At 41.6% G+C, this 27,144-nt stretch overlaps 1 protein-coding gene across 1 annotated transcript in view; it reads right to left on the bottom strand.

The window, feature by feature from the left end:
- The window catches only part of LAMA3 (laminin subunit alpha 3), a 188,363-nt gene that overhangs the window by 127,563 nt on the left and 33,656 nt on the right, over positions 1 to 27,144 (bottom strand). Inside the window, exons 3-10 of the mRNA XM_065397793.1 lie at positions 23,607 to 23,724; positions 22,631 to 22,749; positions 20,549 to 20,719; positions 17,177 to 17,274; positions 13,851 to 13,966; positions 6,213 to 6,331; positions 3,974 to 4,064; positions 3,039 to 3,170 (exon numbers count right to left, since the gene is read on the bottom strand). Coding sequence (XP_065253865.1) covers positions 3,039 to 3,170; positions 3,974 to 4,064; positions 6,213 to 6,331; positions 13,851 to 13,966; positions 17,177 to 17,274; positions 20,549 to 20,719; positions 22,631 to 22,749; positions 23,607 to 23,724 — 964 coding nt within the window. The remainder of the gene's footprint in view (positions 1 to 3,038; positions 3,171 to 3,973; positions 4,065 to 6,212; positions 6,332 to 13,850; positions 13,967 to 17,176; positions 17,275 to 20,548; positions 20,720 to 22,630; positions 22,750 to 23,606; positions 23,725 to 27,144) is intronic.

Consider the following 27,144-nt stretch of genomic DNA (forward strand, 5'->3'; position numbering starts at 1 on the left):
ATGGCATGGACTGCACTCTCAGCAAGTTTGCAGATGACACTAAATTGGGAGGAGTGATAGATATGCTGGAGGGTAGGGATAGGATACAGAGGGACCTAGACAAATTAGAGGATTGGGCCAAAAGAAAACTGATGAGGTTCAACAAGGACAAGTGCAGAGTCCTGCACTTAGGACAGAAGAATCCCATGCAATGCTACAGATTAGAGACCGAATGGCTAGGCAGCAGTTCTGCAGAAAAGGACCTAGGGGTTACAGTGGACGAGAAGCTGGATATGAGTCGACAGTGTGCCCTTGTTGCCAAGAAGGCAAACGACATTTTGGGCTGTATAAGTAGGGGCATTGCCAGCAGATTGAGGGATGTGATCATTCCCCTCTATTCGACACTGGTGAGGCCTCATCTGGAGTACTGTGTCCAGTTTTGGGCCCCACACTACAAGAAGGATGTGGAAAAATTGGAAAGAGTCCAGCGGAGGGCAATAAAAATGATTAGGGGGCTGGAACACATGACTTATGAGGAGAGGCTGAGGGAACTGGGATTGTTTAGTCTGTAGAAGAGAAGAAGGATTTGATAGCTGCTTTCAACTACCTGATGGATCTAGACTGTTCTCAGTGGTACCAGATGACAGAACAAGGAGTAATAATCTCAAGTTGCAGTGGAGGAGGTTTAGGTTGGATATTAGGAAAAACTTTTTCATTAGGAGGGTGGTGAAGCACTAGAATGGGTTACCTAGGGAGGTGGTGGATCTTCTTCCTTAAAGGTTTTTAAAGTCAGGCTTGACAAAGCCCTGGCTGGGATGATTTAGTTGGGAATTGGTCCTGCTTTGAGCAGGGGGTTGGACTAGATGACCTCCTAAGGTCCCTTCCAACCCTGATATTCTATGATTCTATGACTTCAGTGGGCTTTGGATTACGCTCCATCTGAGCAGCACTCTGATGGGGTGTATTTGGCCCTTGCGGTTCCTTGCTGGGGGCCCTTCAATCCTACTACTCCCTGCCCCAAGAAGCAGCGAGTTGAGAGGAAAAGAGCAGTGAAGGTGGGTCCTCCAAGCTTGCCTAGAGAGGACTCTCTGGAGCTGCAATTTTGGAAACCACAGAGACCAGGTCCTCCATGGGCTAGAAGGGCTAGCAACAGCCAATCATGTCCTGCTGGCCCAGACAAAAGGAGCAGCCAGGCCTCAGCAGTTCAGTTGGGACCAGAGGAATGAAGAAGGGTGCTCCTCTCTGGCCAAAGGAGCCTGACAATCAGACAGCATTTACAGCTGGGATTCAGAGGAGAAGGACCTGAGGACACTGGCCTGGTGATCAAAGGGCCTGGTAGGAAGAGGCCTAGGGAAATAGCAGGGCAGTGTTGAAGATGAGCAGTGCACAGCTGCTGTGTGTAGAGTCCCTGGGTTGAAACCTAGAGTAGCAGGCGGGCCTGAGTTCCCCCACCAGTTACAGGTAAAGTGGTGTATATGTCAAGTAGGGGACAGGGCTTATTTGGAAACCTGAACAAAACGCTTAATTTAAAGGGCTCAGAGCCACTGCTGAAGACCCCAGCAAGGGCAAAGAGATCATTTATTGGACTCGTTAATACCCCAGAAGGGGTTCATTTGGACTTTGTTGGCCAGAGGGTCAAGCCACTCAACACCTACCAAGGTTGGCCAACAGCCTGCAGGGGGCACCAAGGGCAAGAAAAGGACTATGGTACCCCACCCAGCCACTCAGAGATGCTCCAGAGATGAGCGCCCCTTAAATCAGGGCACATGACCCTACAAAGTGAGCTTTGGATAATCTAAGTTGCATTGTATTGGGAAGATATACTGTGTTGCAGAAATTGGCCTCCATCAGCATTCAATTTCTGACATTTCTCTTTCTACTGTATTGTGCATATAGATCCGATTTTACAACATAACCTGGAATATCACAGCGGTGAACCACGCCCAAAGTTGCTGATCCAGGGCAATACGTAATCACCCACCAGGAACACCATTCTCCTTTGGGCTAGAAACATTTCTAGTGGGTCAACTTTTTTGGAATCCGCTCCTAGTGCCATTGCTTTTATGCAGTAAACACAATTCTGGTGCTGTTACATTTTTCTGAATTATATTTAATTTGTTCTTGAGAGAGGCTTTTGAGGTACACTGCTCTTCTTTATTTCAACATTCATCATTCCATTTTAAAGTAACAGCCTATTTTTTTTAAAACAATAGATCTAGACACAGTTTAGCTGCAATTTTGAATAGGGGCAAATTCTACATATTCAGATGCTTCCATGCCACATTATTTTTAATTAATGTATTTATTTTATTTTCATTATACACACAACCTTGCTCCAATCACCTTCTGACCATTCTTAAATATACAGCCATGACATAAACCACTCCTGTAACCCGTCCTTTAACCATTAATCAGTGTATCAGCAAAAACCTAGCAGGAAAAGATATATTTAAGATCTTCACAATGTCCCTCTAGAGCCTTTCCAATGTGCAGGCCCTGCAGAATCCCTAGAAAGTTAACAAACCAAGGCTATTTTGGTCCGTGGGGGGTAAGTTTTAAAACTATGGGGTCCTCAAGGAGAATGCCTGGCAAGCTGCCCCCTTTCTCTTACAAGAGTCATGTTCTACTTCAGGTACCAATTCAGGTGAGTTCAAATCTCCATTTTATAGCTAGAGAAACTCAACCACAGTTAAATGATTTCCTCAAGACCTTGCAATTTCTCCATGGCAGAGTTGGTATCATGAGTTCCTGGCTTCAAGACTTGGGCTCTATCCACTTCGAAAGTATCTTAAATGAATGTCAAAATCTGGGAATGTAGCTAAATCTCTGATTTCTAGCTTAATTTCTGTTCTTATCCATTGTGTACAACAGGGATAATAATACTTACTTGTCTCACCTGGGTATTGTGATAATTTATTAAAGTCTGTAAATATTTGAGAATATGAAATGATGACTGTTTTATATACATGCAGTGTAATGTATAATGACTTATAATATAGATGCCTATTAAAATTACTAGAAGCCCGTGAAACAGAGACGCATCTCACTTCAATACTTACGGACACAGAATGGGAAACTATAGTATCCTTCAGCACATTGTTCACAGTTTTCGCCGTGGAAATTCACCTTACAATGACAGCGACCAGATCCTTCCTCACAACCATCTGAATGCTCTGGATTACAACTGCAAGCTAATAAATAACAACAGTTAAATGATTTCTTCAAATTAACTGATTTGTTGCTTTGGCAAAGAAACATAACATTGTAACTATAGATGTTTCAATTGTACTTGTATATGCATCATTATTTAAATAATGCTACAAATTAACAATTACATATTACTTCACATCTTCAACGTGCTGAATAAATTAATTAACCCTGGGAGATAGGTAAGTATTATTATTTACAAATCCCTTAACTCAGAGCTGTATTTTTCTGCATATATTCCTATCATCACCTTCAGACAACATTGGTATTTGCATGCCACTGCCTCTCCTCCACCTGTGCAGAAACCTTCGTCCATCCCTTTGTCTTTGAACTACTGCAACTGCCTCATAGTAGGAGCCTAAGGGCTTGTCTTCACTACCCGCCCAGATCGGCGGGTAGAAATCGATCTCTCGGGGATCGATTTATCGCGTCTCGTCGGGACGCGATAATCAAACCCCGAATCGACGCGCGTACTCCACCAGCCCAGGTAGGAGTAAGCGCCGTCGACGAGGGAGCCACGGCGGTCGATTTGCCGCCATCCTCACAGCGGGGTAAGTCAGATCAGATACGTCGAATTCAGCTACGCTATTCCCATAGCTGAATTTGCATATCTGAAATCGATTCCCCCCCCCCCCCCCGTAGTGTAGACGTAGCCTTAGCCTCACTAAAAGTCAATAGGACTGAATCACTTTGGCACTTCAGAAAATTTTATCCCAAAAGACACAGTCCTTGCTCTGATTGACAGGAAATACCACTGTGAGAGATAACCAAACAGAGAAAGACTTACATATACAGCCATCAGCAGCTCCCACTGGAATGCCATAAGGACGATAGTACCCCTTTGCACATTGTTCACAGTTAATTCCAGCTGTGTTATGCTATGCAGAATAAAGTGAGAGAAAAACATAAGATGAGAAAGAAAAACAAGCAGAAGGATACATAAGCAAATACAGGACTGAAAGATGGTAATTTAGGTTCTTCTTCTATACAGTCAGGATCAATATGGGAAAAATCCAGCAAGACTGCAATAAAGAGTGCATTTTATTCTTGTTCTTTACCTGTCTGATCTTTGCATGACATTATGAAGCAGGGTAATTTCACATAAACAGTTGGAATTTTTAACAATTAGTAAATTTTAAACATTGCACAAAATCCCTAAATCAACATTCTGCTAATTTAAATCAGGGAAAAAGCACTGTCATTTTTTATACTATTATCAGATATTTCTTTAACTTCCTTTTCATTTTGCCTTTTTATCATTACATACATACATATGTAGTTTGACTGCACACAGCATCATGCTGTTTCCATATTGAAAGGTACATCTTTGTGACTAAATTACTCTCAAACTAAGGTTAGAAACGTCAAATGAAAGCAAAATTATCAGTCTAGAAATAAAATTAAAAGCACAAAATAAAGTTTCTGTAAGTAGAGGAGACAGCCTTTTAAACATCTTAATGTGTCTTACACTCACAGAAAACAGTGTTCATTCATTTGAATTACAACAAATTTCTTGTGTCATAGGGTAAAGTCCTTAGTGGACTTCAGGGTATCTCTGTCTCTTCTCCCTTTTAAAGCAATATAGGGGTTTATGTAAGGGAGAACATGGAAACACAGTTCTCTCTCGCTAGCTAAATCTCTTTAACAGCAATATATTGTCTGACACAGATATATAGTACAGAATATATGGGGCACTGTTGTTGTCAGACTTTAAAGAAACAGAATCTAGCTATATGTGTCGTGCATCATGTTCTATTAGTTCTTCATTCAGGCATGCATTTCAAACACTTTTTTCCATGACACAAATGGAAAAAGTAAAGTAAAATCCATGTGCCTTATCATCTATGAAGAAAATGTTATAATTAGATTTTATGGTTAATTCATTTAATGCAATTTAATTTCCACAAAATCAAATTACAGACAATTATCAGTTGCAGGCCTCATGGATTTAGGTCAGGTTTGCTCTTTTATATACTGAGAGCAATTTAGGAAACATGATCTTTCACGAATAAAGAGCTAACAGGAAGCACCAATATGACAAATCTTACAGCATTGGTTGAACAAAGCCCTACATAGAAATGTTAAGTGGAAGACAAAGATCTCTTCTTCCTCTCTTTAATAAAAAGAACTTTTATTTACTTCTAACTGCCTTTTGGGCAGCAGCTGATTTTATTTTAGCAAAAAGATGGAAAAAAATACTCAAACTATAGTTGCACTGTACATTTCCTTTCCTTGTTCCTTAATTTTTGACAGCACAACTAAACTTTTTACTTGCACAGCGTGCATCGTTTTCTTGACTCTGTGTCAATGTTGTTCTTAAATTGTGTGACTGTATTTTGGTCCAAGCAGGTGTGATCTATAAATTAATAAACAAGTTCCAATGGTTTGAATGAGGAAAACAACGGTGAGATGAGAGCGGGAACAGGCCTTGGTTGGAAGCAGGGGTTATTATCTATCCATCTATCTTAGGGTTTTTTACAACTGTTCATCACTATAATATCTGAGCGCCTTCCGCATAAAATAGATTGGCAATAGCAAAGTCTCTAGTGGACTTCATGGTGTCTGTCTCTAACCCTTTTTAAAAGAATTCAGGCATTATAGTAACGGGAACCGGAGGAGACCCAGCTTTCCCTCTTCAACTACAGCAGAGGGAGAGCTCCCTCCCTCTCCTCTCGCTTGCTTGGAGGAGCACTGCTCCCCTACAACTCCCTCTCCTCCTTGGCTGGTGCAGTGAGAGATCCACTCTTCATCCACTCTGCTGTAACCACTGAAGTAGGGAACTGCAGTAGTGGGTTCTCATTAAAAGTGTGATCGTTGTAGTTAGGTGATCCCTTTTCAGGCCTCATAGAACATTAATTACTTTCAGTGACTTTTCTTCCTGGCTGGAGCATGAGCGATTATGTCATTCTAATGGTACTATTCAAAATGGCCATCTCAAAAGTATCAGCCTGAGAAAAGTAAGTCTTCTATGCACATTTTCCAAGTCCCATTCATGTTTAACCTATGAGATAAAAGCACTTTATTACCTGGCAATTAATGCAGACCCCTCCACCTTCATACCACCCATGGACGTTTAAGCTTCCTTTGCGTCGATCAACATCAGGATCATAGTAGCAATCAGTAGCATGTCCATGACAGTTGCAGGCTGAGGAAGAAATATTACAAGTCAGCTTTCATTATTAGGCTGTAATTCAGTAACCTATTATAATCAAAAAAGGATGCTCAAATTTGTATAATTTTTTTTTAAATCAGCCAAGAGCCTTTCACACTAGAGCCAACTTGAGATCATCTCTAAACATAAGACAGCATGTGCTACCAGGCTTGCCAGAGAGAGAGGCTGTGCCCCCCTCTCTCTCAAAAAAAAGGTTAAATACCTTTCCATAACTGTTCTTCAAGATGTGTTGCGCATGTCCATTCCACTGTAGGTGTTTGTGTGTACCTTGTGCACAGCTGTCAGAGATTTTTCCTTTAGCAGTACCTTTGGGGGCAGCGTGAGCGCCCTCTGGTGCCCCGTGCTACTGCACACAGATACAAAGGGTAGCACTGCCTGATCCCCCTCAGTTTCTTCCTACTAGAAAGACTCTGATAGAGACGGGAAAGAGGCGGGTTGTGGAAAGGACATGTGCAACACATCTCGAAGAACAACAGTTCGGAAAGGTAGGTAATCGTTTTTTCTTCTTTGAGTGTCTGCACATTTCCATTCCACTACAGATGACTCACAAGCAGTTTGAACTAGTGGTGGGCTCAGAGTCTACTTGAACACGGACTGAAGGACTACTCGTCTGAATCTTGCATCTTCTCTGGATTGATGAGAGATAGCATATGAGAGGCAAACATACGGAGCGATGACCAAGTTGCCACCCTACAAATATCCAAAATGGGAAGCCTAGCCAGAAAAGCCACAGAAGCCGCCTGCAACTGCATCAAATGAGCCATCCCCTTTTTCAGAGGTGCAACACTGGCCAATCGGTAGCATAAACAAATATAGCCAGAAATCCAGGCAGAGATCCTCTGGGTGGAGACTGGGTGGCCCTTTACTTGGTCTGAAATCATGCCAAAGGGTTCAGAGGAAGACCTGAATGCTCTACTCTGCTCCAGGTAAAAAGCCAAAGCTCTATTAACATCTAGTGTATGGAGCTTTTCCTCCTCTTTGCTTGAATGGGGCTTTGGAAAGAATGTTGGTAAATAAATTGCTTGATTCATGTGAAATTCAGAAACCACTTTAGACAAGAATTTAGAATGAGGCCAAAAGAAAACCTTGTCCCTAAAGAAAATTGTATAGGGGGGCTCTGATACCAAAGCTTGCAGTTCCCCTACTCTCCTGGCCAAGGTTATAGCAACCAGGAAAATTACTTTAATTGACAAGCGAAACAGAGAACACGTTGCTAGTGGCTCAAAGTGGGGACCCATCAACTTTGTTCGCACCAAATATACACTCCACTGTGGACCAGACTATGAACCCAAGGGTACAATCTGAACAAATCCTTTAGAAACCTGATGGACAGGGGGTTTGAACAAACTGAACAATTATCCACAAGCAGGTGGAACTTCAGGATATTATCCCACAGGTTGCAATCACATTGACGCAGCAGAGCTTCCTGGTTCACAATCCTGAGCTGTAAACCTTCGGTGGAATAAAGTTTCCTGCCAGACAGATCTAGGGTTTTTTTGCTTCCTTTCCCTTCGGAGTAGAGGCCTGGTGTCCTTGCCTCTCCGTTTTATTAGCGGCTGCGACCACCAGGGAGCCTGGAAGCAGATGGTTGTAAAGTGTTCAAATTCCTGTGATGGGATATAATATCTCTTCTCCACTCTTTTGGCGGGGGGCGGGGGCAGAAAAGAAGAAGTCTGCCATAACATCATGACGGGCTCCAGGATAGCCTCATTAATAGGGAGAGGAGGGTCCTTCAGACACTAAAATGTCCACAAGCCTGTGTGATCTTGTACCTCTTCTGGCTGGATATCCAGAGCTGCAGCCACCTTCCTCAACAAGTCTTGATGTGCTCTAAAATCATCAGGAGGGGGAGAGGCAGATTCAGCCACTACTGCCTCATCAGGTGACAAAGAAGGAGAAGCTAAAGGTTGCTGAGGAGGTCCCTCCTCCAATTCGTCCACAGTGAAGTCCTGGGCACACGGCTCTGCCTGCACGGTACCAATCCTAATTCCGGGGGAAGGAAAACGGAGTCCTGCCCGCAGATGCTTCCGAGCTGTGCCTCACTGATGTAGAAGTGCAGGAAGGGAGCAGAGAGTTTCTGAAACATGGAGGGAAGTCTCAAGGGGTTCAGAAGGGCCATTGGTACAGAGATGGGGGCCAGCCCTGTGTAGACCACTGGGTCTTAGAATGCTGAGACTGTGGATGGTACCACAACAGGCAGGCACCCCACTGGGGCTGCTGGGCATCCTCAGGTGGGGAGAGAGGTTTCAAGGCTGGAGATGGGGTATTGGAGAAATCATCGCTGGCTTGCCTAGACACAGTCCTCCATAGGGGTATCACAATTATAGAAATGGTCAGTACCAAGCAGTGCTCTGGAGTGGAAGCCAGGACTATAGGAGTGTGCGGTTCCAAAAATGGTGCTGTGCAAGGCTTTTGAATCGTGAGAGAAGCCAGAACTGACAAGTTACGCAACTTGTCAATGACACCAGAGAGGGCTCCTGAGCCTGCAGTACCAAGAGGGGCACCAATCCTTCAGGGATTGGTCTCAACGGACCCTTCCTGCGTTCCAGAGTCAGCAATACCTCCTCATTCACAGACTGCTCCTGGGGTTGTGACTTTTTTGAGCACCCCTCCGAGTCCTTGCGAACACTTGGCAACTTCTTCTCGGAGGGTCCTGGTACCGAGTCCCTAGGAGACTTACGCAGTGTCTCCCTAGGCACCAGGGATGCAGATCTGCCTGAGGCCTCTGCCAGAACAGGAGGAGTACTCCTAACAGACTCAGACTTGCTCGCTACCTGTTCGGAGCAGAAGGATTCCAGCGGTGGATGAAGTGCAGACTCCAAAAGCAGGTACTTGAGTCTGGCAGCCTGTCCTTTTTTGAATGGGGTTCAAGCCTTCTACGGATGTGACACTTGTCACTTACATGCCCCTCTCCCAAACACTTGAGGCAGCTTGGGAGTGGGTCACTTAATGGCATAGACCTGACTACATGGATGACAGGCCCTGAATCCAGGAGAACGGGCCATCAGTTTGGTACCAATCCCAGTACCCAATCTGGCACCAGTAACTCAATAAGACAGTATTCTAAACTTAACCCTACAAGTAACTATTTACAGATATACTATATACAAGACTAAAAACTAATGCTCCAGCTACTAGTTATACTAAGGAAGGGAAGATATGAACAAAGATCACAGCTTCAGCAACAACGGTCACTGGTGGTAGGAAGGAACTGAGGGCGATCGGGGGCAGCATGGCCCTTTATACTTGTGTGCAGTGGCACAAGGCACCAGAGGGCGCTCGTACTGCCCCAATGGGTACTGCTTAGGGAAAAGTCTCCAACACCTGTGCACAAGGCGTGCATATACACCTATAGTGGAATGGACATGTGCAGTTACTCAACGAAGAACTATATATTTGAGGCTAAAATAAGTTATAGAGATGTTTCCTGACCAGATCACCTAATCTGGGTGGAGTATTTTTCAAAATAAAAAATAGCCAAATATTATTCTATTTTTTTTTATTTACAAAAATATTCACATCTGGGCTGACGCTTGTGGGCTAAATCTTCAGTCAGAAGAACAATTCTTTAGGTATAACAAGGCTTACATGGAAGAACTCACATAGCTCTAATTGCAGTGATGCCAGCAGACACAACTAGTCTATTACCAGAGGACTATTCATTGCACAGATATGTTTTAAATCAAAAAGTCTGTCACATTTTCTAGCATTATGGATTTGATCCTGCTCCCATCCGTGGCAAAACTCCAACTGACTTAAAGTAGTACGCTCTAGGTGATCATGTAACAAAAGACCAAATTACTTCATCTAAGATTAGGGGTAGGGCAACTGTGGTAAGTAACTCAGTTTCCTACTTTATATGGGTTTAGAATCTCAGATATGATGTGGTTTTATTCTGTATGGTTGGTAGGGTTTCTTTATTTGTATTTATTTTTTGGGCCAAATAAAGGTAATGAAGTTGTACTCACACCAGTTCTGAATCTTGTCCAACTCTAGAAATTGTGTCCTAACTTTTGACCCCTTCCTGACTGAAGTAATTTTCCATGCAGTGAACAGCATAAGATCAAAGAACACTTCTCAAGGCCCACTAGACTACATATTCTGTCATCATATGCAACATAGCCCAATGGATAGCTCCCTGACCTAGGTGTATTGTTCACACACTGGAAAAAAAATATGAGGTACATCAGGTGATGTGCTGTAGCCTTTTGTGAATATCAGCCTCTTTGTAGTCTGAAAAATATTACAGGTCCATTTATATGAAGCTGGTAGGTCTAAATCCAGCAACAGCCTTTGTTACTTTGTCATAGCCTTTTGCTAAAAGTAGTCTAAGTCCCAATACTGACCTAAAGTTCTTGCCTTGGTTGCAAAGTAAGGGTTAATCTGAAAATAGCTCAACACTTTGAACAGTGTCTGCAAATATGTCTTGGGTAAAGGGTGGTGGGTGGACAGAATTCCTTATCTAATTCTTTTCTCTTGCCCTGTTACCCCAGTGCAAACTAATGAACAGCACCTCCCAATCTGTTCATCAGGCACAATATCAGCCTATCGTAATCTCTTATCTTCATTCCATCAAACCATCTATAAGCTTGTGCTCTCCTTTCTCCAGTTTCCAGACATCCAGAGTTGTAACATAATTCAGAGTAGTGACTAACCAGAACAGCAAACAGATGTAACAAACCAAAGGCTAGCCTGTGCCTTTGTCTTACTCAAGCTCCTTACTCTCACCTTTACTTAGCCTACCGGCAATGCTTAATTTTTAATTAAAAAGGTGCTGGGGCTCAAGCAAGTTGTTTATATTCATAACTGATGCAGCAAGCCCAGAGGCTATGAACTACCAAGCCTAGAGATGCAGGGCTCAGTCCTGGCAAGTCCTGGCACAAATTAAGTACTGCCTACTTGGATCTCATCATCTTTTTCACTGAAGAGGAAGACAGGAAAACCCTCTCCAATTTAAATAACTCAAGAAGATGGAGAAGATATTGGCTTCCTCCTTTTCCACTCTCATTTGAATATTAAGGGATCAGTGACCTGCTTAAATAAGAATATTCCAAGGAAATCTTCCTAGAGGATTCCAGTGGTTCTGCATCAGACTTGGGGGGCGGAGGGGGGGGGGTCTCCTTTCCTTTAGCCAGGCAACTAGGCAGAAGGGGATCCCCACAACAGTCTTAGCGACAAAGAGGTTCCTTGCAAGGAAAACCCTAGAAACAAGGGCTAAAGACCCTAGGCCTGCCCACATATGCTTTGTGTCTCAGAAAAAGTAACAGTAATAATCCTATTAAAAGCCTGGTACAGGTGAGAGTCCATCCCAGAAACAATGCATTCTTCCTTACCCAGTCTTGCTATGTGTTTGTATAGTTAAAGGAGTGGATCCTCTAGATCATCCTCCATATCCTGATATTCCTCTTATTCCTCATATCTGAAGGGTTTCTGGAGAGGGAACCCTTTCCCCTCTAAAGTGTGACATCCCTGCTGTGAAACAACCTGGCTGAGTAAAGTCCTGGGCCACTTTTTGTTGTGCTGACAGGAACCAGAGCCTGACCTTATGGGCTCAGATCTGATTTACAAGCTGTGCCAAAAGAGCCTTTGTAACTCATTTTCCAGTCCATACATGAAGTTCTTCAAGAAAACTAAACAAGATTCAGAGGGAAATAACCGGGCCAAAAGCTGCCAAAATGGCTGGGCTACCTTTGGCTCCCCTGCTCTTAGAAAAACCAGGAAGGGAAAGGAAAATGTCAAAAAAACCTCAATGTCATTAATGGCCAAAGGCTACTGGCATCCTGAGCCATCCACTGTCTCTTACTATAAGGTCAAGTTACCTGCTTTGATCCAAGTAATGGCACTTTTACCAGCAGGTCTTCATACATCATAATACAATTTCTTGAAGCTTTGACTATTTGCTGAAAAGTACAATATGGTGGACGTATACAAAAATTTGCAGGTTTGGCAGATCTCCCAGTCTCTCAGGGACCCACTGATTTTTCAGTAGGAGAAAGGGATACAGGGATTTTGTGAAGACCTGCAAGGTTGCTGTAATCTCCTGACCCACAGGTTGTAAATGAAGGGTGTCTGCAGCTGGTGAGTACTATCCTTAGTGAATAACTTAAAACACACACACACTTTCAGGCTAAAAGGATCCCCTTTTTCAGGTGGCAATAAATGTTAAACATTTTTGGCTCAGAACCTTATGAATTATAATTTATTCATTAACCAAGTCACAACATGCCTAGTTTCTATCTACTGCTTCTACTTTTTTTTGTCTGTTATTTTTACTATCACAATTTTGGCAGATCACCTCTGAACTTTGATTAAAATAAAACCACTTTTTATTCCTCACTTCTTCAATGATATAAATATACATCTACTTGACACTCTAACAGGGTTACAACTTGAAGTCACAACATCTGCCTTTTGGCCTGCCAAGATAATATGGGAGAAGAGAATCCTGTGTGTGTTCAAAAGAGGGGAAGACACAGAGAGAGCAAATGCTATAATCACCATAGCTACAGTTTTCATGCCATGTGGTTACACAGAGTCTATGGTAGGCAGTACAGCCTCTTCAAGACCCAGAAAAGGGCCCTAGTGGTCATGGTTCCCCATGTCCCAGTTTTCTTAACAAAAGAATGAAATGTTTGTCTGAAATGAGGGAAGCTTGGCCGCAAAGGAGCTCCCCCACAGGAGCTCAAGGAAAAGAAGACAGAATATCTGCATCCATTTACGAGAGGCATATGTCAAGAGACCAGGTTACTAGAAAGAGTGACTGGTGTTGCTCTGAAGAGAACAACTCTTCACTCCCATCTATGTAGTTTTGTTTTGAGTGAGCAGATTGAAGATCCAGGAATCTTTTGAAGAGACTAGATTGTGTGTTGGCACTCTTAACATAAGAAAGCACACCTCTTCCCCAAAAGAGGGTTTTCCTTCTAAAGTACCTGGTTTACTAGAAGGATTTTTCAACTGGGCTATGTCACAAAGCCAGGTACAGTAAATAACTCTGATTCGCCTTCCAACTCAATATATTGTTTCCTCACTAAATATAAAAGGAGCAAAGATCTAAATGCACTGTTATGAATATTTCAGTGTTCCACTAAATGAACGTGGGTGCATCAAAATTAGGTTTATAGTATCAGGCGAGGTAGTTCTATGGAAGTTTCCTTCTCCTCTAACCACCCCTATATAACCAGTGCTCAAAATCTAGGGGTTGGATTCAGAGCCGGGGCTGGGCACAATTTAGATAAATGCTAATACATATGTAAATTGATTCAGCCATATTCCTCCAGGGTGCAAGATTCTGGGCAATCCAGCTGAAGGGTGTGTGTGAAAGAATGGGAAGATTTGAGGCAGTGCCAGGTACCTGCAATCTCTGTTCTGCTGGGGGCTTTGCAGCCAGCCAACATTTTGCATGAACACATATATGCTGGAGGTACCTCCCATTTGTACATCAAAATCTGTATGAATTGTCACCTTTAAACTAGCATCTTTTCATGCTACTCACATTCACACTCATTTGCGTTGTTGGCAGTTGCAGGTTGCCATTGTTTCTGATTATATCCAGGGCAGCAGCTATCACAGGTTTCCCCACAAGTGTTATGCTGACATTCACACTGAAACCTGGATATTGAAAAAAATTCTTGTTTAATTGAAATAGGATTTAAAACTATATATATTTTTCTTATTTTACCACAATCCAAAATTTACTTCTAACATGAAAATGGCAAGACCAAGTGTAAAGAGGTCAACACGTAACACTAAACCCTTTCACAACCATCCTAGCATTCCTCACAATAAATTATCTCACTCACACCGTTTTGAGCTTTTTAGCACAAATGATTTATAGAGGTCATTTGTAATTGGATTAAATAAACACTGGCTTAAGAAACCTTAACCTGAGCAAGTATTAAACCAGGATAATATGCCATAGTTGCAAATATATCTTATTTTAACTCTTGATCCAAGGCTCAAGCTTGCTGTCCTACACTATATTAAAATGTTTGGCTAGGTCTACACTACGGGGGGGGTCGACCTAAGATACGCAACTTCAGCTACGTGAATAGCGTAGCTGAAGTTGCGTATTTTAGGTCGACTTACCTGGCTGTGAGGACAGCGGTGAGTCGACCGCTGCCATGCCGCCGTCGACTCCGCTTCCGCCTCTTGCCGCGGTGGATTTCCGGAGTCGACGGCAGAGCCATCGGGGATCGATTTTATCGTGTCTTCACTAGACACGATAAGTCGATCCCCAATAGATTGATTGCTACCCGCCGATCCGGCGGGTAGTGAAGACGTGCCCTTTGTTACTGTTATACTTTGGACTCAATTTTTCATTATGTTTTGTTTAAAAAAATTATTAGAGCTTTATAACATACTATGATGAGGTGACCTTCCCACACCAGCTCTGAGAGAGTTGAATTAGGCCAGGTGAGCCCAATCAGTAAATTAAACTGCAAACAGGGGAAATGTAAGCTGCGTGGAGGGTACTAATTAGAAAGAAGATCACCAGTGAGGGAACAGATGGGGCTTCTATAACACTAGGAGGCTGGCATCAGAAGTGGTAGGGAGGAAGCTGCAGTTTCTATCCCTGAGGTAAGGGAGAAGGAAGGGGAGACAGAAACCCACAGGGAAGGTTTACCTAGTAGGCCTAAGAAAGAGGGGTCTGGCTAGGAAGGTTGGTGAAGGAGAAGCTTAAAGAAGCACGGGAGGAAGTAGTCCAGGGAAGAGAGCAGTAGGGTTGCTGAAGACCCGGAACTTAACTGCTCACTATAGGGCCCTGGACTGGAACCCAGAATTGAGGGCTGGCCTGGGTTCCTGGTACTGCTCAGGGCAGTGAACAGGAAGACTACTTGCGTCGCTGTCAGAGTAGCATAGTCAGGGCTGCAAGTGTGAGGACTGCCTGATGCTGCTTGAGCAGAGAGACTTTGAAAGACTCCCCTAGAAGGGGAAATCAGTATGACCTGGCTGGAGGGCCAAGTCATGAAGAAGCCGTACTGCAGGAGGAGAGCTGCAATGATGGAAGAGAAGAAAGGGAGCGCTGAACTGGGCAGAGCTAATCCCCAGAATTGCCAGAAGAGGGTGCCACCCAGCGGTGAGTACAGTGCACCGTTATAATAATAATAATAATAATAATAATTAATGGAGACATCCCATCTCCTAGAACTGGAAGGGACCTTAAAAGGTCATTGAGTCCAGCCCCCTGCCTTCACTAGCAGGACCAAGTACTGATTTTTGCCCCAGATCCCTAAGTGGCCCCCTCAAGGATTGAACTCACAACCCTGGGTTTAGCAGGCCAATGCTCAAACCACTGAGCTATCCCTCCCCCCTAAGATCATAACATCATCTTATTCATAAAAATAATGAAAACTAAGGACTATTTGATCATCAGAAGTAACCCAAAGTATAAAAATTAACAGTCATCCTTCAAAAGGAAAAATTTTGTATTTATTTTGACTTCATCAAAGTGCCTATCTAAGGGCTCAGTCCTGTAAGCACTTACTTCAAAGTCTGTGACAATAATGAAGACACTTATGGAATACTTAGTGGTATCTACACACACACACACACATATATATATATAATTGGTTTTTTCCTTGCTACAGAAGGTTGTGTTTTTCCTTGATGTTACTACAGTCACCAATTCTAGTCAGAAAAGGTATCACATAGATGGCCAAGGGGATTAGTAATAGAATCTAGTGCATTTACTTTCTTGTTGGGATCTTTCAACATAATGATCAAAAGTCCTGATGTCTGAATCTGATCTCAGTTATTCTGCTGTAAAGCTGGAGTAACTCCTCTGAGAAGCTAGCCCATTATAGAATCATAGAATCGTAGGACTGGAAGGGACCTAGAGAGATCATCTAGTCTGGTCCCCGCCTCATGGCAGGACTAAGTATTATATGTGGCTGTTTGATGGCTTATGTGAAATAAATTGGTGATCTCACAGCAGGGTCTCAGTATCCAAAAGAGGTGAGTTTAACACAGCAGTTCCCTAACTTTTTTACTAAGGTGACCCAACAACTGCGGTTACGTTCCTATGTCCAACTGAATTTTGTATTTTTTTTTTGTGACCCATCATTTACATATATACACCTTCTGTCCTAGCACAATCTCCCAGAGGGAAGGGTGGGGGGGCGGAGGGAGAAGAAAGGGATGAGGGGGCTGGTGAGTGAGCCCACCCTGCACTCCCCACACAGTGGTGGCTCCTGTCTCATGGGACTGGGCCCAACTCTCTCCTCTTGTGTTGTGACTTGGTGCACGAGGTCACAATGCCACTCAGGTTTGGCCTAGTCACCCCTCCGTCATGATGGAGGGGCAACTGCGCAAAACCTGAGTGGCACTGCAACCCCATGCACCAAATCTCAACGTGTGGAGCATGGAACTGGGCCCAGCCCCATGGAACAGGAACCGCTGCTGCAGGATAAATACAGGCTGGGTTCACTCTCCACTACCTCCCACACCCTGGGCCTGCCCTCCACAGCAGCCCAGGAGTATGTTTGCTTAGGGCCCCATGACTTTAGATCTAGGATTTTTCCACAATCCACAGGTAGGTGGAGACACACCTTTTGGGAAATACCAGTTTAACACAAAGTGTCTAGCAAACCCTCATTTTAATTTTAAAAAGACCTAATGCAAACTCTTTTATTGTTAAACTTAATCAACACAGAATACCTCTCAGGATATCTTCATATATGCCTTACCAAGCTCTCACTTTAAAAGCATTATAAAGAAAACTATAAGACATCCTTATTTTATCATTAAAAATCGTAATTTGAAAATACCTGTGTATTGGTTTATAGTCTGTGAAATGAGCATGCTGCTCAATTTACTTACTGGTACAGGTTTTCAGCACTTTTTGCATTACAGACTTCTGCATGACCATTGCAAACACATCGTCCACCTATACTGATGTCCTTTATGCTGTAGTAATACTGTAAAACAAATCAAGAGGTATGTGTACATCTTTCCTTTGCCTGTAGAATGGCAGCCACAGTAACATAAGAAAATCATTACTATCACATTAAATCTTGCTTATCAGAATATTAAACAAACATATCCATAAAGGACCTGATCCAGCTTTCCTGAAGTCAACAGCCAAACAGCTACTGACATCCATGTTGCAGAATCAGGCCCAGATTCATTAATGAAAGCCATTTCACACTACAGGTCAGTGTTATCCACTGAACAGATACCGCAAAGACAGTGGTATTTCACCGTTCCCCATGCTGTCCTTATAAAGTGCCTTGGCCGATTCTAGAAGCACAGCCCCTGGAAGTAATAGTTCAATCTCTGTTCCTAATAAGTTGATGACCTCTCTGCTATGTAACTGCCAACAACGGTGCCAGTTGTGATGGTGAGCTAGGATCGTGCCAAGGGAACTCTAGGAACTGAACTGAGCCCACCTGCTTGCTTGCAATTATGACTGATGTGACCTAGATTTGAACTAGTGACCTAGAGTTGAAAAGCTTCATATCTCATCACCACTCCCTGCAGTCATCCAGGCAGTGGCAGATAACGATTTAGTCATTTGGACTGACTCACTGTAAATACCAGTATTTATAGTAACTTCTGTGTACATTTAAGAAACTTAAGAGCAGATTCTCCACTCTGCTCAGTGGCAAGGGAAGGCTGCAGGGAGCCTGTTGCAGCTCCCTGATCCTCAGCTGTCTGGCCCCAGTGCACGTTAAAGAGGCAGCTCTACTTTACGCCAGGCACAGCTGAGCTCTCCTCCACTGTGTCCTCTCCTCTAGCCCACCTCACCCCGAGATGTCCTCTCCCTCTCCTTATGCCAGGGGAGGGGAGATGGCTGGCAGAGAGCTCCCTGCATAGGGGGACTCCTTCATTGGCTGGCTGCTTACAGGCTACTTTGTGCCAGATAGGTGCAATAAATTGGCCTTAGTAGACCAGAGAATCCAGTCCATATTTTTTTTCCTGGACTAGTTCTATTTGGATGTACACATTCACATCTAGTGTGGTTTATTCTTCTTCTTCACACACACCCTCCCCATGCTTTCAGTGTCTTGGTCAAAATTAAAAATGGTCCCTGACACTTTCTCTGGCAGTATCTCATCATGTGTTAGCTCCATAATGATTACTTGTAACTCAATCTCTGGTTTCTTCCTACTTTGTGGCATTACACTGGATTAACAGTATTATGCCCAAATTGTCAGAATTCAGATACCACATTGCTTTTGCTGCAGATAATTTCCAACCATATGAAGTCAATGCATAAATTGAGGAAGTATGGCAGTTGTTTGTACAGAGGGAAGGGGATGGGCTGGTTTGGTTTGGTTTATACAATAGATTTAGCACAATGGCTCTCTGCTAGAATGCTGAACTACTGCTAGTTTTCAAGGGCATCTGATATGGAAAGTCTTGACATGCTCCCTGTCAGCAAGTTAATGAAACACATTACCTTATATACCCCTCAAATTAGACTATTTGATTACATTAAGCTGAAGTTATGGTGTTTGGCAAGTGGCATAACAAGTACTCCATTTATTTTAGCCTGTAAGTAATATCTTAAATAAAATCCTACAGCTGCACTTAAGTTTTACAACCTTACATAATGTATGCTGCCAAGCAACTGGAATGGGTAAGTTTGTTGTTGTTGTTGTTGAGGAGACCATACATATTTGTACAGTCCCTAGCCAAATGGCACTGACTGGAGCTTTTGGGTTCTGTTGCAGTATAATTGATAGGTAAATAACCACACTGGGTCAAGAAACTCTACAAATTCCAATGCATAGAGATTCTTATGGATTATTCCATCAGAGCGTCTGCCCCTCTCTTATTTCCCCACAGAATGGGCAGGGGACTTCTAAGCTGTGGAATTTCCCAGGGGTACCCAGGATTCAGACACACTTTGCTACCATCTTTTCTTAGTGTGAGGAAACCTTGTCTGTGCCTGCCATGGGTCAGCTCCCCAACTCCACCAGCCATGGGCAATACAAACACTTCTCCCTAGACCTTGCAGGACTCCCTGACATCCTACAGGCTAGCAATTGGCACACCCCAACCCTCAATCCAAGCATCTCCCTTGGGCCTCCAGCCCCTGGTCCACTGGACAGTCACAGTATTCACAGATTGGCTGCTTCCAAAGAAGCAGTACACCCCAGCTTACCAGTTTCACCTTGGATCACAGCTCTGCTAACACACAGCACTTAGATATGTTTATAGTGAAATTAAGTTCATTTAACAAAGAGATTCAAATAATAGCAAGCAGAAGTATTGGAAACAAATGGTTACATCTGAAATAAAATCATACCATGCAGTCTAGAGATTTGACTTAATTAACTAGATACACTCATGTCTTGTAGAATATTGCTCATCCAAAATCCTTGCAGCGCTTTCCAGCAAAGTTGGCTGTGACCCATCTTTCATGAGACGTTTCGTTATCCATCTCTTAGGGGATAAAGGGAATAGGACCTTCTGATTAGGTGAAAGGAGGATCCTCCTGAAAAGCTGGAGTTGCTGGTCATGTGATGTAAGTGAGAAACTGTTTTAGGCAAAGATATCGCTTGCTAGAATTCAATTTCTGGCACTAGAAAGTGTTTTTCTTTTGTTTGAAAGCATACCTGTCTCTTTTTCTCTTGCTCAGTATCACATAAATCTCTCTTGGTTAATAAACTTATTCTTAGTTTTTAATATAAACCATCTCAGTGCTGTTATATTAAAGTTAAGACATGCATCCCCAGCTGAACTAACAGGCAGTTGTATATTCTGTCTCTTTGAAGACAGGGAACTTGGTTAATTTCTGTGAGTGTCCACTGAGAGCGACTGGGCACTGCAGAAAGATGTCTCTGGAGAATTCAGGAACTGGGGTTCACTGGATGTTACCTACAAGGCAAGGTTTAGACTGACAGAGACTCAAGGGGTCTGCTGGCAAAGCCAACAGACTGGCATGGCAGGGAGCTGTCACACAGTTTAAGCTCCAGCAAAGCTCTTTTGCTAGCGCAGAGACGTAACACAGTGGATTACAGTTCTGGGTGCCCTGAGAGAGCACCTCACTCCCCTCTACACAAACCACACAACTCTGATCTGTCCCAACTAGCTTCCCTCTGCAAGTGGAGCTGGAGGGGATCATCAAGACCATACCCATTTGTTCTTGTTGTTTTGCAAACTAAAGACGTTCATGTCATTCCATTCACTGTAATGGAATGAAGGGCAACTGTTAAACATCCATTTGTGAAAAAAGCTACTTACTCTGCGGGTTACAGTGGGGTCCCGTTGAGCTTTGGCTATCAAGTGTCCAAGAAGGGTATTGGTTCTGAGAAAACGCAAGCGGATGTTTGTTGCCTTGGTAAATTCCCTCAGTATGGGAGAGTGAGTGAAGTTTTTTGCTCCTGGACGACCATTTACCAAGGATACCACAATCTAATAAAAGAGCAAAGATCTTTTTGTCAAAACATAAACAGTTAACATTAGCAGTGGGGAGTCATCCACAGGTTTTGATAATATAAGCATCCAAAAATTTGCAGATTTCTCGTTTCTAAACATGTCTAATATATGGGAGTAAGGTTACAGACTCAGGCCTCTAAATTTCAGTGAGAAGTAACTCTTCTATTTAAAACAAAATTTAAATGCTTTAAGTATATAGTATAAGTATCTGTAAATGCTAATACAGGCCGTTCTGCTCTGATTTAGCAGGATGCTCCAGCAATCACGGGTTCTATGAAAATTATTATGAAGATATTCACAGCAAAACCTGAATATTGAAAAAATTCCCATTCACTTCAGGCACAATTTACTCATGTTACACATCCATATAAGAATGGCTTCATGTGTCTTGAATGGATTATGTCAGAAAGTACTGAAAAGATACATGCAATTTTACAGAAACCAACAACAATAAGTCAATCCTAATACATTACTAGCAGCCAATGATGTCCATAGGAGTTTTACCTAAGTAAGAATTTCAGGATATTGCCCTTTTACCAACATGCATTAATTTTTGGGTTAAGGTACAAAAAATCCTGGAATAAATTTCAGTTAATAGCTACAGTGCCCGAGAGTATGTTCATGTACTTTTGAAAGTGAGTAGATGATGTCACTTTAGAATCTCCCTCCCTGCGGGAGCAGTTTGTATAATAATTCAAAACAAATGCTTCAATGCTCTTATTATGAAAAAGAAATTGATGCCAGCAGCCCAGAAATCATAAATGAACCCTAAATTAACAAATCAGAGTGTGTGTACAACTGAGCAAAAGCTATTTATTTGTTTATAACTGAACAGATTTCAGATATATGTTTCCAAGTGGCTACTATAAACTGTGAGTACATAAGATTGGATCACTGAAGTTTCCAATTACAACACAACTCCTTTAGAAAAAGTCATACACCATTTAATAGGGGATGATGCAACAGGATTCTAAAGAAATTAATCAAAAAATCCATAGAATTTAATAGAAAATGCTAATCTTTCTGTAAGTTTTTGGACCACTCTGCAGAAATGTTCATAGACTATTATAAATCAAAACTGGAACACTGGATCCAAACCCCCAAAGCTTTCAAGAAGTTTGGATCTGGATACAAGCTTCATCACAAGCCTCTCTTTGTAGTGGCATGTCACATAACATCCAATTCTAACAACCCTGAATAATGAGGAAGTTTGGATTTTGATCTGACACAGGCCTATCTCCAATAAAAGTTTATGTTGGAAAGAATGATAAATGCAACCACTAATAAACATTCAGATAAAGGGAATATAAATCATATTTCCTAGTGGTAAGAAGCATCTTGCTAAGCCAGAGCAGTATGACCTGTGTTAGCTTTTACAGACACACTTATATTATACTATACATTTACAGCATTATTCTTTTTTTTTAAAATAGAGTTACTGCTCATTGAAATTTAGAGGTCTGATTCTGCAACCTTTACTTCCATCAGCAATTCTCACACAATTAGACCCATTGCAGTCATTGTGACTACTCAGAAAACAAAGCCAAAATTTTCATACTTGGATGCCCAAAGTAAGGCACCTAAATTATATTCATGAAGCTAAACAAATGGCCTAATTTCAGAGGTTCTGAGCACTCACTTCTCAATGGGAGTTGTGAATGTTCAGCACGTCTATAAATATTAGGACATTTTCTCAAATGCCTGAATATGGATTTACATATCTGATGGATTTACATAGGCACCTAAGTTTGAAAATTGGCTTAAAAGTTCAGGTTTTATTGAAATAGCAAATAATTCATAATAACATACTAATAAGCAACCACTGTATAACACTGTTTATTTCCAATGTGAAAAATTAAATTTCCCAGTCTTCTGAAAAGCACTTACCTCACCATTTTCAAGAGGCACAATTCGAGAATACTCTGTAGTGCAAATAACATCATCATCCCTCCTAATATGAGCACTAACTTTTTTTCCAAAATGTTCCAAACAGTCTGCTTTAGAATCTAGTAAAGTAAGAAATCAATTTTTTTACATATTGAAATATGCATTATTGTGCTAACATAAATCCATAAAGAACTATCCTCATGCTTTCTAATAGATTATCTCCCTGAATCAAATTACATCTCTGTATGAAAATAGAAATATTACTATAGAAAAATGAAAAATATTAAAAGCAAATGAACACATTCTTCTTCACTTTCTGTCCTAAACTGTTCTTAGTGTTTGGCAATGCACTGAAACAGCTTCCCCATATCACTACAAAAATGGCTGCATTGTAGGGTGCTTGTACATGTATTCTAGTTTAGGTTTATAAAGAAGACTGGAAACCTGGGAGGGGTGGGGGGTGAAAGGCACTATTAAAAGACATGAACAAGATAAAAGGAAAAATCCAAAGGACAGTCTTACATTTTTGCAGTACTATATTGGGTTTTAATAATGTGTTCTCTACCAGTTTAAATGAAAGTTGTCAGATTAAATCAGTATGCCTTGCTTTGAAAATTTACCTCATCAAAGACTTCTCTCAGTAGAGAGGACTACTATATAAAGCAGTTCCTCTTATGGCTCTTTGGAAGACAAATTACTGGCAACAAAACCTGTTTGAGTGTATGTCTCTGGGCTAATTTAATCAAAAAGATTCTAAACTTTCAAACCATGTCATGTTCATTTTGCTGATGAATGCTAAGAATGGGGCTTTACTGAAGATAACTAGTTAACAGTTATGCCAGACCCCTTCCAAACACATCTCACGTTACCATACTTTATTCAGGGAAACCACTATGTTGATTTTTGTTTCTAAATTCTACAAATGATTAAAGCCTCTCTCCTATAAAACTGCAGGGATGCAAGAATTAATACTCACGAGCAAAATATTGCCAAGGTGCATAGGTTCTTCCAAAGTCCACTGATCTTTCTAACACCCAGAGATCTGGGCGAGGAGAATTTGCAAACTTGATAAGGATGTAAGCAACATGGAAGAGCTGGTAACAAAATATATATATACATTAACATAAGTAATGCTGGAAGTAAACATCAGACCTTGTTAAGTTGTGTAAAATCAAATACATAGAACTAACATTCATTAACAACTTGTCTTTGTAGAACAGCAAGAAAGTAAATTGTTTTCCAGTTCAGTGCCCTCAAAAACAGGGCAGATTCTCAGCTGGTGAGTTCAGTGGAGCTATACCACTTGGCACTATGGCCCAACACACTGAAAAAGCTGCAGTGTGATTATGCTAAATGCCATCTTTTCTGTATCAAAGTAGCTCAGTCTAGCATATGCTTAACTACATGGATGTGTTAGAGTAACAGAATTCAACAGTGAAAGGCTGGAGATTCAATTCATCAATGAATAGAGCCACAAAATAATCACAGTGCCCCATTCTGATTATCCCATTGCAATACTTGTGTCACTGACACTCAACATCATCATGATGCAGTCAAGCAAAGTCACAATGAAATCCATAAAAAGCAATGTCAAAACAGCATCTCACATTTACTTGGTAGCTCTCTCTAGCTCCGCTCGATGATGAAGGGACTGTCCAGCTCTCTCACTGCACTGACGCATCTGGGTAATTTGTGCCATGGTAAACCTTACAACTTGCAGAAGCAAGTCTTCCCACAGCCATGTGTGTATCAAGGAACACAGGGAGCAGTCATGTGAATGACATTCCACTTACTCTGAGACCAAAGACAGTTTGAAGAGCTCCTAATAGAGCCTAGTCTCCTCCCCAGACCTCAAGGTGCCTCCTGCATCTTTATAAACACATGTAGTGTGTTAGACCACAGAAGACTTTAAAAAAAAAAAAGCATACTCCCAAACACTATAGCAAAAACAGATTTAAAAAAAAAAAAAAGAGAAACCTAACTGTAAGCACTTTGGAGGAAATGAAGCAATTCCTGGGAAAGCCAAATGACATGAAACTTCAAACAGCAAGACTTTACAGTAGACAACAGACTAAATTTGAGGTGCATCCTGGAGATGTCTTCATTTATTCCAAAGGTTAAATTAAAATACAAAGTACTTCATACTATGGACAGGAGTGCCGCCAGCTTTTTTGCCGCCCTAGGCGGTGGAAGGTCCCGCCCCCGAAATGCCGCCCCCAACAGAGGCGGCGGAAGATCCGGCCGCCGCGGTTGCCGCCCCCCAAATGTTAGCACCCTAGGCGACCGCCTAGGTCACCTAATGGGTTGCGCCGGCCCTGACTATGGACATGATATTTGACAGTAAAAAACTACAAACAGAAGATTAAGGCCTGAGACCTCTTTTAAAGGAAAACACCATTTAAATGCTACTATCAAGAAGACTGTACATATCTTTCCACACTACTTTAAGAAAAACTCCACTGTCACATACGTAAATGAAGCTTTGCAACCAACTTTGAAAACAAGTGCACAACCAAGTGCTCTCTACACTAGTGCAGAGTGAGCAAGTGACAGGTGTAAAATTCTACCAAGCCAAAATGGTAACTTATTGTAACGACTTTGAACAGGTGTAACCTACCACACAAGGTGCAGGACAATGAAGAATTGGATCTTACATACAACTGAAAGAATAATTAACAAAGAGGAAGCCACTACCTTGACAATAGCATGACACACAGAAAATGAAGCTCAGCATTTGAATGCCCTAAGAAAAAGCAAGAGATTTTCAAAAGATGCCATATGGTAATGTCTTTTTTTAATTAAAAAAAAAATACACTGCTGTTAAATAAAATTATTGTAAAAATGAGTTGGATTACTTTTCAATACAAATTACACAGTTTAAGTGCCTTTTGTTTTTCTCATAAATTCAAACAATGAGTTGTGTTTGCTGTTCCTCAGACTACACCATCAGCCTCCACCTTCTCCTGGGAAAGTAACAGTACAATGGCAGCTGTAAGTGAGACACAGCAGTGACATTCATAATGAAATACAAAGGCCTGAACTCAGCATGGGAGGTAAGCATGCGTCTATCTTGATGTCAACAGGACTATTCACATGATTAAGCTAGACCCATGCAGTGCTTAATTGATGCCAGTGCTTGCCAGGGCTCAGCCACAGCATCTCTAGGTTTGGCAGTTCATAGCCCCCGCAGCACCTGGGCCTTGCTGCATCAGTTAGGAAAGTAATACAATTGTGATAGCTCCAGCACCTAATTACTTGAGCCCCAGCACCTATTTCATTACAAATTAAGCACTGGACCCATGCTTCAGTGCCTTGCTGAAGTGAGGCCTAAAATGAGCAACTGTTATTTCTAAAAACAATTTTGAAAGTTCAATTTAATTATATATTCTTAGCAAACATTTAACTATCTAAGGTCCTGATCCCATTGACTTCAACAGAAGAAGGATCAGGCCATAAGATAAAATACCTAATCAGTACAGCTTTCCTTAAACAGTCTGTCATTCTCTATCAGTAGGATCTTCTTAAGTAAACAACTTTCCTTCAAGTTCCAAAAATTATTTCTTTTGCTTCGTTGTAAGACAAGTTTCTGTCATTACAAGAAAAAAAAATCCAATCAGAACTGCTCAGAAACTTATCAACAATGACCCTTTTCCTGATAACTTTTGGTATGAAACTTTATCAGTTTCAGCTTCAGAAAGAAAACTCGAAAGATTATTGGATCCAAAGAAACATTGAATTTTTTTAATAAATCAAGAGACAGAACATGATTAAAATAGAAGCTATATTTTAAGTGATTTTCCCTCTCAAAGCTTCTATATTTTATGTCACTTTTCCAGATACTATGTGCTGCCTTTGAAGTAACAGAACATCTGCACAAAATCCAAATACATAGCAGGTGAAAACATGCCACTGTATAATTTCTCTGTATCTATTAAGACATGCTGCCAAAGAGATATAATTTAAGATCACCATAGATTGAATGAACTTCTAATCTTTCAGCATCTACTGGTTGGAAAGCTCCACATTAAAATGCTACATATCACTTCCATGTCTCGTGGTTTGTTCTGAAACCACACACACAAAAAGTTGCATTAAAGTGGTCAAACGATCTAGCTAAAATCATTTCTGATATCCATAAGCTATCTGCTCTAGAAAAGTATGCATGTTTGTCAGTAACCTCACACATTCATTACTCAATAAATAGTTTGAGCTTCTTTCTATTTAAGACAGGAAATGTGTCCATATCAATATGGGAGGACAAGGATTACAGTGATATGATCAGGTTTCAGAGTGGTAGCCGTGTTAGTCTGTATCAGCAAAACCAAGGAAAAGTCCTTGTGGCACCTTAGAAACTAACAAATTTATTTGGGCATAAGCTTTTGTGGGCTAGAACCCACTTCATCAGATGCATGGAGTGGAAAATACAGGAGCAGGTATAAATACATGAAAAGATGTGAGTTGCCTTACCAAGTGTGAGGTCAGTCTAACGAGACAATTCAACTGACAGTAGCAAG

Source organism: Emys orbicularis, chromosome 2 (genome assembly GCF_028017835.1).
Source record: "Emys orbicularis isolate rEmyOrb1 chromosome 2, rEmyOrb1.hap1, whole genome shotgun sequence".
In the NCBI taxonomy this organism is placed as follows: domain Eukaryota; kingdom Metazoa; phylum Chordata; order Testudines; family Emydidae; genus Emys; species Emys orbicularis.